Source organism: Thalassophryne amazonica, chromosome 20 (genome assembly GCF_902500255.1).
Source record: "Thalassophryne amazonica chromosome 20, fThaAma1.1, whole genome shotgun sequence".
Classification (NCBI taxonomy): domain Eukaryota; kingdom Metazoa; phylum Chordata; class Actinopteri; order Batrachoidiformes; family Batrachoididae; genus Thalassophryne; species Thalassophryne amazonica.
Genome location: NC_047122.1, coordinates 47,420,001 through 47,436,339, shown reverse-complemented (window position 1 = coordinate 47,436,339; position 16,339 = coordinate 47,420,001). Strand labels below are relative to the sequence as shown.

The 16,339-nt window shown below is 41.9% G+C and overlaps 1 protein-coding gene across 21 annotated transcripts in view; it reads right to left on the bottom strand.

Annotated features, from left to right (window-relative positions):
• Positions 1 to 16,339, bottom strand: part of clasp2 (cytoplasmic linker associated protein 2) — a 103,766-nt gene that overhangs the window by 13,663 nt on the left and 73,764 nt on the right. For all 21 annotated transcript variants that reach the window (XM_034161051.1, XM_034161053.1, XM_034161055.1 and 18 more), the window contains 6 exons: positions 14,771 to 14,934; positions 12,811 to 12,889; positions 8,409 to 8,552; positions 8,106 to 8,246; positions 7,856 to 7,962; positions 7,433 to 7,574 (listed from right to left, as the gene is read on the bottom strand). In XM_034161051.1, the coding sequence (XP_034016942.1) occupies positions 7,433 to 7,574; positions 7,856 to 7,962; positions 8,106 to 8,246; positions 8,409 to 8,552; positions 12,811 to 12,889; positions 14,771 to 14,934 (777 nt within the window). The remainder of the gene's footprint in view (positions 1 to 7,432; positions 7,575 to 7,855; positions 7,963 to 8,105; positions 8,247 to 8,408; positions 8,553 to 12,810; positions 12,890 to 14,770; positions 14,935 to 16,339) is intronic.

The window sequence follows — 16,339 nt, the reverse complement described above, 5'->3', positions numbered from 1 at the left end:
TGTCTAGTGGATTTTTATTTTGTTTTAGCACTGTTGTCGTGCGTTGCCTGTGCTGCTCCACAGCCTGTCCAGTGGATTTTTATTTTTATTTTATTTTTTAGCACTGTTGTTGTGCGTTACCTGTGCTGCTCCACAGCCTGTCCAGTGGATTTTTATTTTTATTTTATTTTATTTTTTAGCACTGTTGTTGTGCGTTACCTGTGCTGCTCCACAGCCTGTCCAGTGGATTTTTATTTTTATTTTATTTTATAGCACTGTTGTTGTGCGTTACCTGTGCTGCTCCACAGCCTGTCTAGTGGATTTTTATTTTATTTTAGCACTGTTGTCGTGTGTTACCTGTGCTGCTCCACAGCCTGTCTAGTGGATTTTTATTTTGTTTTAGCACTGTTGTCGTGCGTTGCCTGTGCTGCTCCACAGCCTGTCCAGTGGATTTTGATTTTATTTTTTTTTGGGCGCTGTTGTCGTGCGTTACCTGTGCTGCTCCACAGCCTGTCCAGTGGATTTTTATTTAGCGCTGTTGTCGTGCGTTACCTGTGCTGCTCCACAGCCTGTCTAGTGGATTTTTATTTTGTTTTAGCACTGTTGTCGTGCGTTGCCTGTGCTGCTCCACAGCCTGTCCAGTGGATTTTTATTTTTATTTTATTTTGTTTTTTAGCACTGTTGTTGTGCGTTACCTGTGCTGCTCCACAGCCTGTCCAGTGGATTTTTATTTTGTTTTAGCACTGTTGTCGTGCGTTACCTGTGCTGCTCCACAGCCTGTCTAGTGGATTTTTATTTTGTTTTAGCACTGTTGTCGTGCGTTACCTGTGCTGCTCCACAGCCTGTCTAGTGGATTTTTATTTTGTTTTAGCACTGTTGTCGTGCGTTGCCTGTGCTGCTCCACAGCCTGTCCAGTGGATTTTTATTTTTATTTTATTTTATTTTTTAGCACTGTTGTTGTGCGTTACCTGTGCTGCTCCACAGCCTGTCCAGTGGATTTTTATTTTGTTTTAGCACTGTTGTTGTGCATTACCTGTGCTGCTCCACAGCCTGTCTAGTGGATTTTTATTTTGTTTTAGCACTGTTGTTGTGCGTTACCTGTGCTGCTCCACAGCCTGTCTAGTGGATTTCTATTTTGTTTTAGCACTGTTGTTGTGCGTTACCTGTGCTGCTCCACAGCCTGTCTAGTGGATTTCTATTTTGTTTTAGCACTGTTGTCGTGCGTTACCTGTGCTGCTCCACAGCCTGTCTAGTGGATTTCTATTTTGTTTTAGCACTGTTGTCGTGCGTTGCCTGTGCTGCTCCACAGCCTGTCCAGTGGATTTTTATTTTTATTTTATTTTATTTTTTAGCACTGTTGTTGTGCGTTACCTGTGCTGCTCCACAGCCTGTCCAGTGGATTTTTATTTTTATTTTATTTTATTTTTTAGCACTGTTGTTGTGCGTTACCTGTGCTGCTCCACAGCCTGTCTAGTGGATTTTTATTTTATTTTAGCACTGTTGTCGTGTGTTACCTGTGCTGCTCCACAGCCTGTCTAGTGGATTTTTATTTTGTTTTAGCACTGTTGTCGTGCGTTGCCTGTGCTGCTCCACAGCCTGTCCAGTGGATTTTTATTTTTATTTTATTTTATTTTTTAGCACTGTTGTTGTGCGTTACCTGTGCTGCTCCACAGCCTGTCTAGTGGATTTTTATTTTATTTTAGCACTGTTGTCGTGCTTTACCTGTGCTGCTCCACAGCCTGTCTAGTGTCGGATTCCCTGTTTGGGAATCCGCTAGCTTAGCGTAGCTACTAGCTCTTAGCCGTTTTAGCATGGCGGCTTCTCCTGTCTCTCCCGTACTTTTCTGCTCTGGGTGTGAAATGTTTAGTTATTCCTCGGCCTCTTTTAGCAGTAACGGTACATGTAATAAGTGCAGCTTATTCGTAGCTTTGGAGGCCAGGCTGGGCGAATTGGAGGCTTGGCTCCGCACCGTGGAAAATTCTACAGCTAGCCAGGCCCCTGTAGTCGGTGCGGACCAAGGTAGCTTAGCCGCCGTTAGTTCCCACCTGGCAGACCCCGTGCAGTCGGGAAGGCAGGCTGACTGGGTGACTGTGAGGAGGAAGCGTAGCCCTAAACAGAAGCCCCGTGTACACCGTCAACCCGTTCACATCTTTAACCGTTTTTCCCCACTCGACGATACACTCGCCGAGGATCAAACTCTGGTTATTGGCGACTCTGTTTTGAGAAATGTGAAGTTAGCGACACCAGCAACCATTGTCAATTGTCTTCCGGGGGCCAGAGCAGGCGACATCGAAGGACATTTGAAATTGCTGGCTAAGGCTAAGCGTAAATTTGGTAAGATTGTAATTCACGTCGGCAGTAATGACACTCGGTTACGCCAATCGGAGGTCACTAAAATTAACATTGAATCGGTGTGTAACTTTGCAAAAACAATGTCGGACTCTGTTGTTTTCTCTGGGCCCCTCCCAAATCAGACTGGGAGTGACATGTTTAGCCGCATGTTCTCCTTGAATTGCTGGCTGTCTGAGTGGTGTCCAAAAAATGAGGTGGGCTTCATTGATAATTGGCAAAGCTTCTGGGGAAAACCTGGTCTTGTTAGGAGAGACGGCATCCATCCCACTTTAGAGGGGGCAGCTCTCATTTCTAGAAATCTGGCCAATTTTTTGGGATCCTCCAAACTGTGACTGTCTAGCGTTGGGACCAGGAGGCAGAGCTGTGGTCTTATACACCTCTCTGCAGCTTCTCTCCCCCTGCCATCCCCCTATTACCCCATCCCCGTAGAGACGGTGCCTGCTCCTAGACCACCAATAACTAGCAAAAATCTATTTAAGCATAAAAATTCAAAAAGAAAAAATAATATAGCACCTTCAATTGCACCACAGACTAAAACAGTTAAATGTGGTCTATTAAACATTAGGTCTCTTTCTTCTAAGTCCCTGTTGGTAAATGATATAATAATTGATCAACGTATTGATTTATTCTGCCTAACAGAAACTTGGTTACAGCAGGATGAATATGTTAGTTTAAATGAGTCAACACCCCCGAGTCACACTAACTGTCAGAATGCTCGTAGCACGGGCCGGGGCGGAGGATTAGCAGCAATCTTCCATTCCAGCTTATTAATTAATCAAAAACCTAGACAGAGCTTTAATTCATTTGAAAGCTTGTATCTTAGTCTTGTCCATCCAAATTGGAAGTCCCAAAAACCAGTTTTATTTGTTATTATCTATCGTCCACCTGGTCGTTACTGTGAGTTTCTCTCTGAATTTCTCTGTGAATTTTCAGACCTTTTGTCTGACTTAGTGCTTAGCTCAGATAAGATAATTATAGTGGGCGATTTTAACATCCACACAGATGCTGACAATGACAGCCTCAACACTGCATTTAATCTATTATTAGACTCTATCGGCTTTGCTCAAAAAGTAAATGAGTCCACCCACCACTTTAATCATATTTTAGATCTTGTTCTGACTTATGGTATGGAAATAGAAGACTTAACAGTATTCCCTGAAAACTCCCTTTTGTCTGATCATTTTTTAATAACATTTACATTTACCCTGATGGACTACCCTGCAGTGGGGAATAAGTTTCATTACACTAGAAGTCTTTCAGAAAGCGCTGTAACTAGGTTTAAGGATATGATTCCTTCTTTATGTTCTCTAATGTCATATACCAACACAGAGCAGAGTAGCTACCTAAACTCTGTAAGGGAGTTAGAGTACCTTGTCAATAGTTTTACATCCTCATTGAAGACAACTTTGGATGCTGTAGCTCCTCTGAAAAAGAGAGCTTTAAATCAGAAGTGTCTGACTCCGTGGTATAACTCACAAACTCGTAGCTTAAAGCAGATAACCCGTAAGTTGGAGAGGAAATGGCGTCTCACTAATTTAGAAGATCTTCACTTAGCCTGGAAAAAGAGTTTGTTGCTCTATAAGAAAGCCCTTCGTGAAGCTAGGACATCTTTCTACTCATCACTAATTGAAGAAAATAAGAACAACCCCAGGTTTCTTTTCAGCACTGTAGCCAGGCTGACAAAGAGTCAGAGCTCTATTGAGCTGAGTATTCCATTAACTTTAACTAGTAATGACTTCATGACTTTCTTTGCTAACAAAATTTTGACTATTAGAGAAAAAATTACTCATAACCATCCCAAAGATGTATCGTTATCTTTGGCTGCTTTCAGTGATGCCGGTATTTGGTTAGACTCTTTCTCTCCGATTGTTCTGAGTTATTTTCATTAGTTACTTCATCCAAACCATCAACATGCTTATTAGACCCCATTCCTGCCAGACTGCTCAAGGAAGTCCTACCATTATTTAATGCTTCAATCTTAAATATGATCAATCTATCTTTGTTAGTTGGTTATGTACCACAGGCCTTTAAGGTGGCAGTAATTAAACCATTACTTAAAAAGCCATCACTTGACCCAGCTATCTTAGCTAATTATAGGCCAATCTCCAACCTTCCTTTTCTCTCAAAGATTCTTGAGAGGGTAGTTGTAAAACAGCTAACTGATCACCTGCAGAGGAATGGTCTATTTGAAGAGTTTCAGTCAGGTTTTAGAATTCATCATAGTACAGAAACAGCATTAGTGAAGGTTACAAATGATCTTCTTATGGCTTCGGACAGTGGACTTATCTCTGTGCTTGTTCTGTTGGACCTCAGTGCTGCTTTTGATACTGTTGACCATAAAATTTTATTACAGAGATTAGAGCATGTCATAGGTATTAAAGGCATTGCGCTGCGGTGGTTTGAATCATATTTGTCTAATAGATTACAGTTTGTTCATGTAAATGGGGAATCTTCTTCACAGACTAAAGTTAATTATGGAGTTCCACAAGGTTCTGTGCTAGGACCAATTTTATTCACTTTATACATGCTTCCCTTGGGCAGTATTATTAGACGGTATTGCTTAAATTTTCATTGTTACGCAGATGATACCCAGCTTTATCTATCCATGAAGCCAGAGGATACGCACCAATTAGCTAAACTGCAGGATTGTCTTACAGACATAAAGACATGGATGACCTCTAATTTCCTGCTTTTAAACTCAGATAAAACTGAAGTTATTGTACTTGGCCCCACAAATCGTAGAAGCATGGTGTCTAACCAGATCGTTACTCTGGATGGCATTTCCCTGATCTCTAGTAATACTGTGAGAAATCTTGGAGTTATTTTTGATCAGGATATGTCATTCAAAGCGCATATTAAACAAATATGTAGGACTGCCTTTTTGCATTTACGCAATATCTCTAAAATCAGAAAGGTCTTGTCTCAGAGTGATGCTGAAAAACTAATTCATGCATTTGTTTCCTCTAGGCTGGACTATTGTAATTCATTATTATCAGGTTGTCCTAAAAGTTCCTTAAAAAGCCTTCAGTTGGTTCAGAATGCTGCAGCTAGAGTACTGACGGGGACTAGCAGGAGAGAGCATATCTCACCCGTGTTGGCCTCCCTTCATTGGCTTCCTGTTAATGCTAGAATAGAATTTAAAATTCTTCTTCTTACTTATAAGGTTTTGAATAATCAGGTCCCATCTTATCTTAGGGACCTCATAGTACCATATTACCCCATTAGAGCGCTTCGCTCTCAGACTGCGGGCTTACTTGTAGTTCCTAGGGTTTGTAAGAGTAGAATGGGAGGCAGAGCCTTCAGCTTTCAGGCTCCTCTCCTGTGGAACCAGCTCCCAATTCAGATCAGGGAGACAGATACCCTCTCTACTTTTAAGATTAGGCTTAAAACTTTCCTTTTCGCTAAGGCTTATAGTTAGGGCTGGATCGGGTGACCCTGGACCATCCCTTGGTTATGTTGCTTTAGACGTAGACTGTGTTTCATAATTATTGTATGGCCTTGCCTTGCAATGTGGAGCGCCTTGGGGCAACTGTTTGTTGTGATTTGGCGCTATACAAGAAAAAAGTTGATTGATTGATTGATTAATAGACCACATTTAACTGTTTTAGTCTGTGGTGCAGTTGAAGGTGCTATATTATTTTTTCTTTTTGAATTGTTATGCTTAAATAGATTTTTGCTGGTTATTGGTGGTCTGGGAGCAGGCACCGTCTCTACGGGGATGGGGTAATGAGGGGATGGCAGGGGGAGAGAAGCTGCAGAGAGGTGTGTAAGACTACAACTCTGCTTCCTGGTCCCAACCCTGGATAGTCACGGTTTGGAGGATTTAAGAAAATTGGCCAGATTTCTAGAAATGAGAGCTGCTCCATCCAAAGTGGGATGGATGCCGTCTCTCCTAACAAGACCAGGTTTTCCCCAGAAGCTTTGCCAATTATCTATGAAGCCCACCTCATTTTTTGGACACCACTCAGACAGCCAGCAATTCAAGGAGAACATGTCACTCCCGAAACTACAGAGAAAACTACAGAGTCCGACATTGTTTTTGCAAAATTACACACCGATTCAATGTTAATTTTAGTGACCTCCGATTGGCGTAACCGGGTGTCATTACTGCCGACGTGAATTACAATCTTACCAAATTTACGCTTAGCCTTAGCCAGCAGTTTCAAATTTCCTTCAATGTCGCCTGCTCTGGCCCCCGGAAGACAACTGACAATGGTTGCTGGTGTCGCTAACTTCACATTTCTCAAAACAGAGTCGCCAATAACCAGAGTTTGATCCTCGGCGGGTGTGTCGCCGAGTGGGGAAAAACGGTTAGAAATGTGAACAGGTTGGCGGTGTACACGGGACTTCTGTTTAGGGCTACGCTTCCTCCTCACAGTCACCCAGTCGGCCTGCTTTCCCGGCTGCTCGGGATCTGCCAGAGGGAAACTAACGGCGGCTAAGCTACCTTGGTCCGCACCGACTACAGGGGCCTGGCTAGCTGTAGAATTTTCCACGGTGCGGAGCCGAGTCTCCAATTCGCCCAGCCTGGCCTCCAAATCTACGAATAAGCTACACTTATTACAAGTACCATTTCTACTAAAGGAGGCCGAGGAATAACTAAACATTTCACACCCAGAGCAGAAAAGTGCGGGAGAGACAGGAGAAGCCGCCATGCTAAATCGGCTAAGAGCTAGTAGCTGCGCTAAGCTAGCGGATTCCTAAAAACACACAAAGTGAATAACGTGTAAATAATTTAGAGGTGATTCAGCAGAGGGAGTGCTTTAGTTAAGGCACGTGAAGATTACACTGTGAAACAAATCATTATCTAGTTAACTAGATCAATCTAACTGCGCAGATTAAACAGCTAACAGATACAGCAAAACACCGCTGTGCTCCGGAACAGGAAGTGATACAATACCGCAGTGAGAGCCAACCACCAGTAGAGGCAAGCAAGAGCTCGCAATCGTATATGTTTAAGTTGAGTGTGTACTTATACAGACAGCGTCACTGTGCAGAAATCTTATTTAAAACCAAAGGTGTTCGTGATTATCAGACGAAACAGAAATTGTTTGGCTCTTACTGTAAAGCGCTGCTGTATCATCCTCGACATACTACCCACCTCTTCTCCATCCCGCCGTTGGACCAGTTCATTCATGTCTTCCTGACTACGAACACTGAAGTTCTGAATTTCCTCTGAGACACCTTTCAGTGAACTGTAGAGGTCTTCTGAGTTCATGTTCTCTGTGTCGTAGTCAAATGCACTACACAGCCAAGAGAAAGAAAGAAAAAAGACTAAACAGGTATACAAGCATTCCTGTCAGACTTGAGATTCTGTCGTGTTAGATCTCTTTCCCCAGAAAGAACCAACACCTTTCCATGTAGGGTTACAAATTTATAATTATAAAAAGTGTTGATGGAGCCAAAGACTCTGTTGCCAACTGCAAACTAATAAAGACAGGGATGATACGGATAACAGAGGTGTAACTGAAGCAGCAGAGTTTGACTCGCAGAGGTGTCTGATTATTCAGATTATGTGTGTCACCTTGGTGAGGGTGTGTTCTGCGAGGTGTTGGTTGGGGAAGTGAGTGGGCTGGACCAGCTGGCTGGAGATCGAGGGGTGTGGCGTGTCAGAGGGCTGCCCATTTGTGCCTGAGAAAGTGACAAAACAGACATGGCAGAAAGAACATCAACTTTCACAATATAATCAATTACAACCAAAGAGCATCTACTACTGAGAAAACAAACTTTTCCTACAGCAGCAAATGCCATTTGAACTTTTGTGCATTTTGCACCTGTGCATTGCCCGTGTTCTTCAGATGGTTTTGGAGAAGCTTGGTGGCTCCATCCTGAAAGGTTTTGGGAAGAGCTGCCAGCAGCATAGTGAACTCTGGAGTGTTGAGTTGGAAGAGTGCGATTAACACCGACTGGGCTGCCTATAAAAAACAAACACACACAGAAATGAAAACTCATCTCATCTCTTTTCTATTTGTCTGCATGTGTGAAGTGAAAGTGCTTCAGTGCTTCCCAGAAACATAAGTATGTTATGTTAATGCTCAATTGTGTAGCTCTCTCTGTGTGTGTGTGCGTTTCAGTACCTTCCTGACATCGGGGCTCTTGGGTTCAGTTGTCCAGGTGATGATGCGTGACACGGCCAAGCGAGTCTCGCTTGAGTTCACAAAATCTGGTGGCTCCATCTGTAACGTCAGCGTCTCTATATACTTCAGAATGGCCACCTTCACCTATGATTAAAAAAAACATTTACTCACACCTGAATGGCAACACACAACCAGGGAAACTACCAAAACCCAGATATGAAGAAGAGACTACAAACAAAACCACAGTCAACATGTATAACCACAGCAGATGAGCATCTTTTGCAGGTTCGAAAACGAAACAATCAGATGAATTGGTGGGAGAACAAACTGCATCCATGGTCATGCTTTATAAAGCAGGAAAAACAAAGTAATCAAAAAGGAAAGTAATTAAATGACAAACCAAAGGAACAACAAATGAAAACGTTCACCATATTTGCTTCAACTTCACAACAGTTGACATCTGCCCTTAGTGTACTTTTTCCCCCTCCATCACTTTCTCACTCTCTCTACATATGCACCTAAAGGACCAGAACTCTGCCCCAAAAATCACTTAGTAGCATCGTGCGGGCCACAGAATTGCTCCCCCCAGAGCGCACTGACCTGGGAGGACTGGCTCCAGGCTGCGACCTGCTCGTCTAGCGAGCAAGCGTGGCGCCGCGCTCTGGGGGGGAACAATTTTACCCTGGACCCTCCCCTGCCTCGCCCGCAACACGAGCTCCGTACAGGCTTCAGAAAGAGAGAGGAGAAGCACTGCATCAATCAACGGAGAAAGACAGGGCGAGCAGGACAGAGGAGAGCAGGGGGAGGTGAAGACAAGCAGAAAGGACACGGGGAGGAACCATGAGTAAGGAAGCACAGCGTAAAGGGGCTGGAAGGAGTCTGGATGGTGCTGAAGCTGGCGTTACACAATTCAATGACTTATGCCACATGATGGCAGTAAAGCGCTCTAATACAAATTAAGACCTCAAACATACCAAAAATGTAATACTGTGTTACATCTTTTTATGTATATCCTACTAATGTCCTGTTATTTTTAATTTACAACCCCAATTCCAATGAAGTTGGAGCGTTGTTTAAAATGTAAATAAAAACAGAATACAATGATTTGCAAATCCTCTTCAACCTATATTCAATTGAATACACCACAAAGACAACATATTTAATGTTCAAACTGATAAATTTTATTGTTTTTGTGCAAATATTTGCACATTTTGAAATGGATGCCTGCAACATGTTTCAAAAAAGCTGGGACAGTGGTATGTTTACCACTGTGTTACGTCACCTTTCCTTCTAACAACACTCAATAAGCGTTTGGGAACTGAGGACACTAATTGTTGAAGCTTTGTAGGTGGAATTCTTTCCCATTCTTGATTGATGTACGACTTCAGTTGTTCAACAGTCTGGGGTCTCCGTTGTTGTATTTTGCGCTTCATAATGCGCCACACATTTTCAATGGGTGACAGGCCTGGGCGGCAGGCAGGCCAGTCTAGTACCTGCACTCTTTTACTACGAAGCCACGCTGTTGTAACACGTGCAGAATGTGGCTTGGCATTGTCTTGCTGAACTAAGCAGGGACGTCCATAAAAAAGACGTTGCTTGGATGGCAGCATGTGTTGCTCCAAAATCTGGATGTACCTTTCAGCATTGATGGTGCCATCACAGATGTGCAAGTTGCCAATGCCATGGGCACTAACACACCCCCATACCATCACAGATGCTGGCTTATGAACTTTGCGCAGGTAACAATCTGGATGGTCTTTTTCCTCTTTTGTCCGGAGGACATGACGTCCATGATGTCGACAAACAATTTGAAATGTGGCCTCATCAGACCACAGCACACGTTTCCACTTTGCGTCTGTCCATTTCAAATGAGCTCAGGCCCAGAGAAGGCGACACCGTTTCTGGATGTTGTTGATGTATGGCTTTAGCTTTGCATGGTAGAGTTTTACTTGCACTTGTAGATGTAGCGACGAACTGTGTTAACTGACAATGGTTTTCTGAAGTGTTCCTGAGTCCACGCGGCAAGATCCATTGCATAATGATGTTGATTTTTAATGCAGCGTTGCCCGAGGAATCGAAGGTCACGGGCATTCAGTGTTGGTTTTCGGCCTTGCTGCTTACGTGTAGAAAGTTCTCCAGATTCTCTGAATCTTCTGATTATATTATGGACTGTAGGTGATGGAATCCCTAAATTCCTTGTAATTGAACGTTGTGAAACATTGTTCTTAAACAGTTGAATTGTTTTTTCATGTAGTTGTTCACAAAGTGGTGATCCTCGCCCCATCTTTGCTTGTGAACGGCTGAGGCTTTTGGGGATGCCCCTTTTATAGCCAATCATGACACTCACCTGTTTCCAATTAACCTGTTCACCTGTGGAATGAGCATTCATCAACTTTTCCAGTCTTTTGTTGCCCCGTCCCAACTTTTTTGAAATGTGTTGCAGGCATGCATTTCAAAATGAGCAAATATTTGCACACAAACAAAAAAAAGTCCATCAGTTTGAACATTAAATATCTTGTCTTTGTGGTGTATTCAACTGAATATAGGTTGAAGAGGATTTGCAAACCACTGTATTCTGTTTTTATTTACATTTCACACAACGTCCCAACTTCATTGGAATTGGGGTTGTATATGCACAAGCTGAAACTGTGAGCAGGCAGTATCTATTAGCTGCCTGTCCTCTGAGCTGAAGCTCCAAACTAAGAAAGTGCACAAACACAGTGGAGTTGAAAAGAAACAATCAAGACGTGCTGGTAGTGCTGATTTTAATACAAGGAGTTTGACAAAAACATCACAATTAACCATTTAGAAATTACAGCTATTTTTATACAAGTTGCCTCCATTTTTCAGAGGCCATACATAATTGGATAAACGAAATATATGGATTACTGTTAATACAAATCAGGTTTACAGCCAGATGAAGTCCAAGACATATTTGGTGAACTGGAATTGTTCATTTATCCATCCCCTGGCTTGTCTAATGAAAACTGGTTGGAAAAATAATGATTTGTATTAACAACAGATAATATGGTCTGAAAATGTAGGGACTATGTATTAAAAACTAGATGTAATTCTTAAATCCCAATGCAACATATTTGTTTAAACCCCTTGAATTAAAAGTAAATGTCTATGGGTACAAGCACATATTGATTGTTTCTTGTGAAATTGCCTGTGGTGGTGTAAAATTATAGTGTCACTGGTTAAATACTTATGTACCTGACTGAAGAATATACAAATAACAGAATAAGTCACTGTGCAAACAGTCATAACTTAAGCTTCCCCATGCGCGACTGTTTCATAATATACAACTTTAAACACAATGGCCTACAGTAGTATTACATGGCTGCAGCTACTGCTTCAATGGCAATATTAAATTCAACTAGATCATAGAGAACAAGTGATAACAGGAGCAAAGGAAGACAGAGGAAAAACAAGGTAGAAAAAGCTCACACAGGGAAGGGTGTATTTGATGGAGATGAAGAAAAAAGGCAAGAAGAGTTAGGCAGAAGAAACTGGGCAGCGCAGTCTCGTTTGAGGGTGGGTGCTAAAGGGTTAAAATATGACGCATATGAAACAATAATCCTACATCTGGGAACAGCCCTCTCTGAGTCTTTAAGCAAATTACACAGAAAACAAAGTGAAAATGCAAAGAAAAAGCGACGATGCGGTGGAAAGTGGACGTGTTGCGGTTTGTTTATGACCCGAAGCTCAAACATGTCAAGGTGGTTGTGCAAGCGAGAGAAAGCAGCTACTCCGGTTAGCTGTGTAGGCTAACACTTCTCGACAGGACCTCTCCCATTTGCCTCGTCTTCCCTTCTCCACTGGAAATTGAAAAAAAAGGCACTTTTTGCGACTGCTTTGGTGACTGCAGCCGAAAACAAAACAATACATTTATCTGTGTGAAGCTAGTCATCCTAAGTAGTGCGTAACGGGAGGCTGTCCCCAGAAGTGGTCAAAACACACGCAATGTCATGCAGGGGTTCAAACGAGACTGCGCTATTGAGGGGCAGTGTATGGGTGCATGAGGCAGCACTGGTGAAGCAGACTACTTCGATGAAAGACGGTTATTTGGGGTTGGGGATGACAAGTACGATAGTCTGAATTAAGGAGTAGTAAAAGTGTTAGAAGGGGAGCGCATGAAGGGGGCGTCCACACTGCAGCAGAGCAAAAACCAGCTGAGCTGAGTTGCAGGTCATATCATTTGCTATCCAATCACAGCCCAGGATGGAAAGTGGGAGGGCAGAGCAAACAAGACAGGCTTAAGTTCATATCAGGACAACAGTTACCATGGTTACAAAACCTCTAACCACCAGATCCCTCATCCATGTGTCCCTCCTTCTCTCCAACTCAAACAGTTCTCGCTCTCTCATATCGGCACGGAACCACATAATGTGTTGTTTACCTTAAGGTTGGGAGTCTGTGTCTGGTCCACAGTGAACCTCATGAGAATGGTAAACTGCAGATCATTTGGAAAACAGACGCTGAAAGAGAGAAGAAGCTACAATATACTCCCCGTCCAAAGAAAAATGATTAGGGTCCGGTTTTATAATGCAGTCTAATCTTGTTTAGTCAAAACTAAACACTAATAAACTCACTTAGTTGACTAATTTTTTTTTTTACGTTAGTTGTTGCACAAAGTGCTTAGTCAGCTAAAGTTTGGCATTACCTGACTTAAGTTTTTAGTCTGGGACAAAGGAGGCTAATCTTATTTTAGTCGACAAAACTTCAGTGTCTTACCTCAAAAAATGGCAGCTAACATGTGCCAACACTTGATGGACCACTCAAGAGCAGCCCTACATCCCCGACTGCCATGATGTGTTTGTGACAGTTCTCACACAAGCCACGGGGCATCACTGTTACGCTGAGCAATGTTGTGTCCACAAAAAGGCTTAACGAAAGTGTATAAGAAGACACTGAAGAGCGAAACTGCTTGGCTAAGAGCTAAGCATGTCATTCTGCTGTTGGTGAATGTTAATAAAGCCAGTTAACAAAACAAAGGCGATAGTTCATGACAACAATCAAACCGGAAGTAAACAAAACTGTCGCGCATTGGAGCCATCTCTCAACAATGGCATGCGCGAGGCGTTATACCCGTGAAAACCACTGACTAATATAAAACGGCTAATCTACAAGTTTAGCCATCGATGTAAAACGAATGATTAGACGGATAATATTGGGCAACTAACTGTAGTTGACTAAGAAAGTTTAGTAGACTGAAAGATTAGATTGCTTTATGAAACCAGGCCTAGGACATAACTGCGGAAGCAAAACAGTTAGTCGAGGACTTAGCTGACATCATTTAGGAGAGGATATATAGCTATAGATTTTCCAAAGTATTCAATATGTTCAGAATGACCAAAACATGTTTGGGAGAGTCATAGAAAAGTGCAAAATTTCTACTTTGATGTTTTAAGAGAAAATGAGCAGGGGTGGTGGCCAAGTGGTTAATGCGCTTGGTTTCAGTTCAGAAGGTTCCGGGTTCAAATCCCACCCCTGCCACATTTCTCCATGTAATGTGGAGTTGCGTCAGGAAGGGCATCCGGCGTAAAACTTGTGCCAATTCAACATGCAGATCCACCTTGGATTTGCTGTGGCGACCCCAAGTGCAAACAAGGGAGCAGCCGAAGGGACTTACATGTTTTAAGAGAAAATGTCTAAAATAAGTGGGTCAACTTATTACCATACATCGACATTAAACCAACATTTGCCAAATATAATGTAATTTTATTTCAGTCATACTGTTTTCAATAGAATATAGATTTAAAGGGGAAAAATACAAGACAAAACTTTTTCCTTTGGCAGACAGCAGTATCTAGAGATCTTAAACGTTTTAAAGATTATCATGGAAATTTTCCAGCCAATAGCCCAGAAAGTTTAAGTTACTAAATATGTGGCAATTCCGGACTGTATATAGGTCATTTGACTTAATGTTTTCCAGCGGTTTTCTGATAAAATATCAAAATTGGAAATTTTAGAGTCTTCTCTGACCCTTCTAAACATGTATTGGTCATTCTGAACATATTGAATACCTTGGCAAATCTGTAGCTGCAGCAGTTGAGAAAATACAGCTGTATTTGAAGTAACACTTGGGACGAAAAAGGGCATGGTCATTTTCAGGCTGTTCATCCCAGACAGATTTTGGCACATATCCTAAGTTGTTCATTGAGGCCACATTAGTCTATAACAGTTGAGTTGTCCTCTCCTAAAATGATGTGCATACATGTCTAAGCTAGGTCCTAAACTAAATGACATGTTTATCACGTTAAGAACATTCTAAGATTTATGTGGATAATCCAGGTGGAACACATAGAGCCAATCTATTCTGAACTTTAGTTATCTGCACCACAGCGCATGATACCCACCGTGTGACATCCAAGGCTCTCTGAACTTTGGTCTGTACAGAACCTAACAGGTCAGCTCCCATCTTCTTCAGCAGCTGGGTGAGCAAGACAAACAGCCAATCCTGCAGGTCGTCCTTATGCACCTGGATGAAATCTACCAAAGTCTCCAGGAACATACTGAACACCTAAAAAGAGAAGCACTGTTAGTCAAGCAAAAGGATTCAGTCCCTCACCAAGTCACTCATAAACCCTCATGCACACACATGCAATAAAATACTTTTGCAGACATATGCAAATACAGTGTATTTACAGCATCTAGATTAAGCTGCTGAAGAAGAACAACTGTGAGTGGCATTAGTTCCTGCAGTGAGGTTAAGGGTTATTCAATATACCGATATACCATGAAGCATCCCATACCTTTAATCCTGACCAACAATGACCAAATGTAATTGGAAAAATCACGAAAAAGAATGGATGAGAATGAAAAGACACAATGATCTCTCCATGCCAAAGGTTGATTTCAGCAGCAGGCAACGTTATGTCATTGCAAAGATAAGTTAGTTGGTGAGTGGTAGTTTGTGGTAAATCAGAACCCGTCAGATTAATAAAGCAAATGTTCCTCCAAATGCCCAGTTTAAAGGGACACTCCAACAAATCACTATTCATCAAACTGGTTTAATGTCCTATGGCTTTATTTTTGTTATGAAATAGTGAACTTGCAAAAGAAGGAAAATGACAAGCAACTCTACCACTGGAGCTAGGTTTACCTTTGAATTTTCACTTGCCATATTTTTTTTTTTTTTGGGGGGGGGGGGGGGGGGGTACTGACTATCATGTTCTGTTCAGGTCACTGACATCAATAAACAAAGAAATAAAAGCATACATTAAAAACCAATGCTAGGAAAGCCAGGTGAAACATAAGTCTTAGAAGTTTTTCAGTTTTGTAAAGTATTGACAGGGAATTTACTAATGATGAATAGCTAGTACTATTCCTTTTGCAAAGACAAATAACAGTTTACCACGCCTGTGGCTGCTTTATCATTTCAACTTCTAAAATCCCAGGTCGTAAGCTGCTCTGATTAATGTGTAACAAAGTTACTGATGACTCCGAGGGTCTTTCTTCACACAAAGTTCGGAACAAGCTCTGAATCAAGGTTCACGCATGTATGTGTTTGGCCTGGTTACTCTGGTTTCACCTTGCAATGTTGTGGTCAGAATAAAGAACATTTTATGAAGTACTTATGTCCTGATGTCTTAATCCATGTAACCTGCATCTCCCCATACTTGACAGTGATTGGCTTGTAGGTGTGAATATCCGACATTGGCTTGTCGTCAATTTAGTATACTGTTCCATTAGAACATACACATATAACCTTTATTTAACCAGGTTGAAAAACCCATTGAGATCAAAACCTCTTTTACATACAGTAGTGTTCAGAATAATAGTAGTGCTATGTGACTAAAAAGATTAATCCAGGTTTTGAGTATATTTCTTATTGTTACATGGGAAACAAGGTACCGGTAGATTCAGTAGATTCTCACAAATCCAACAAGACCAAGCATTCATGATATGCACACTCTTAAGGGTAT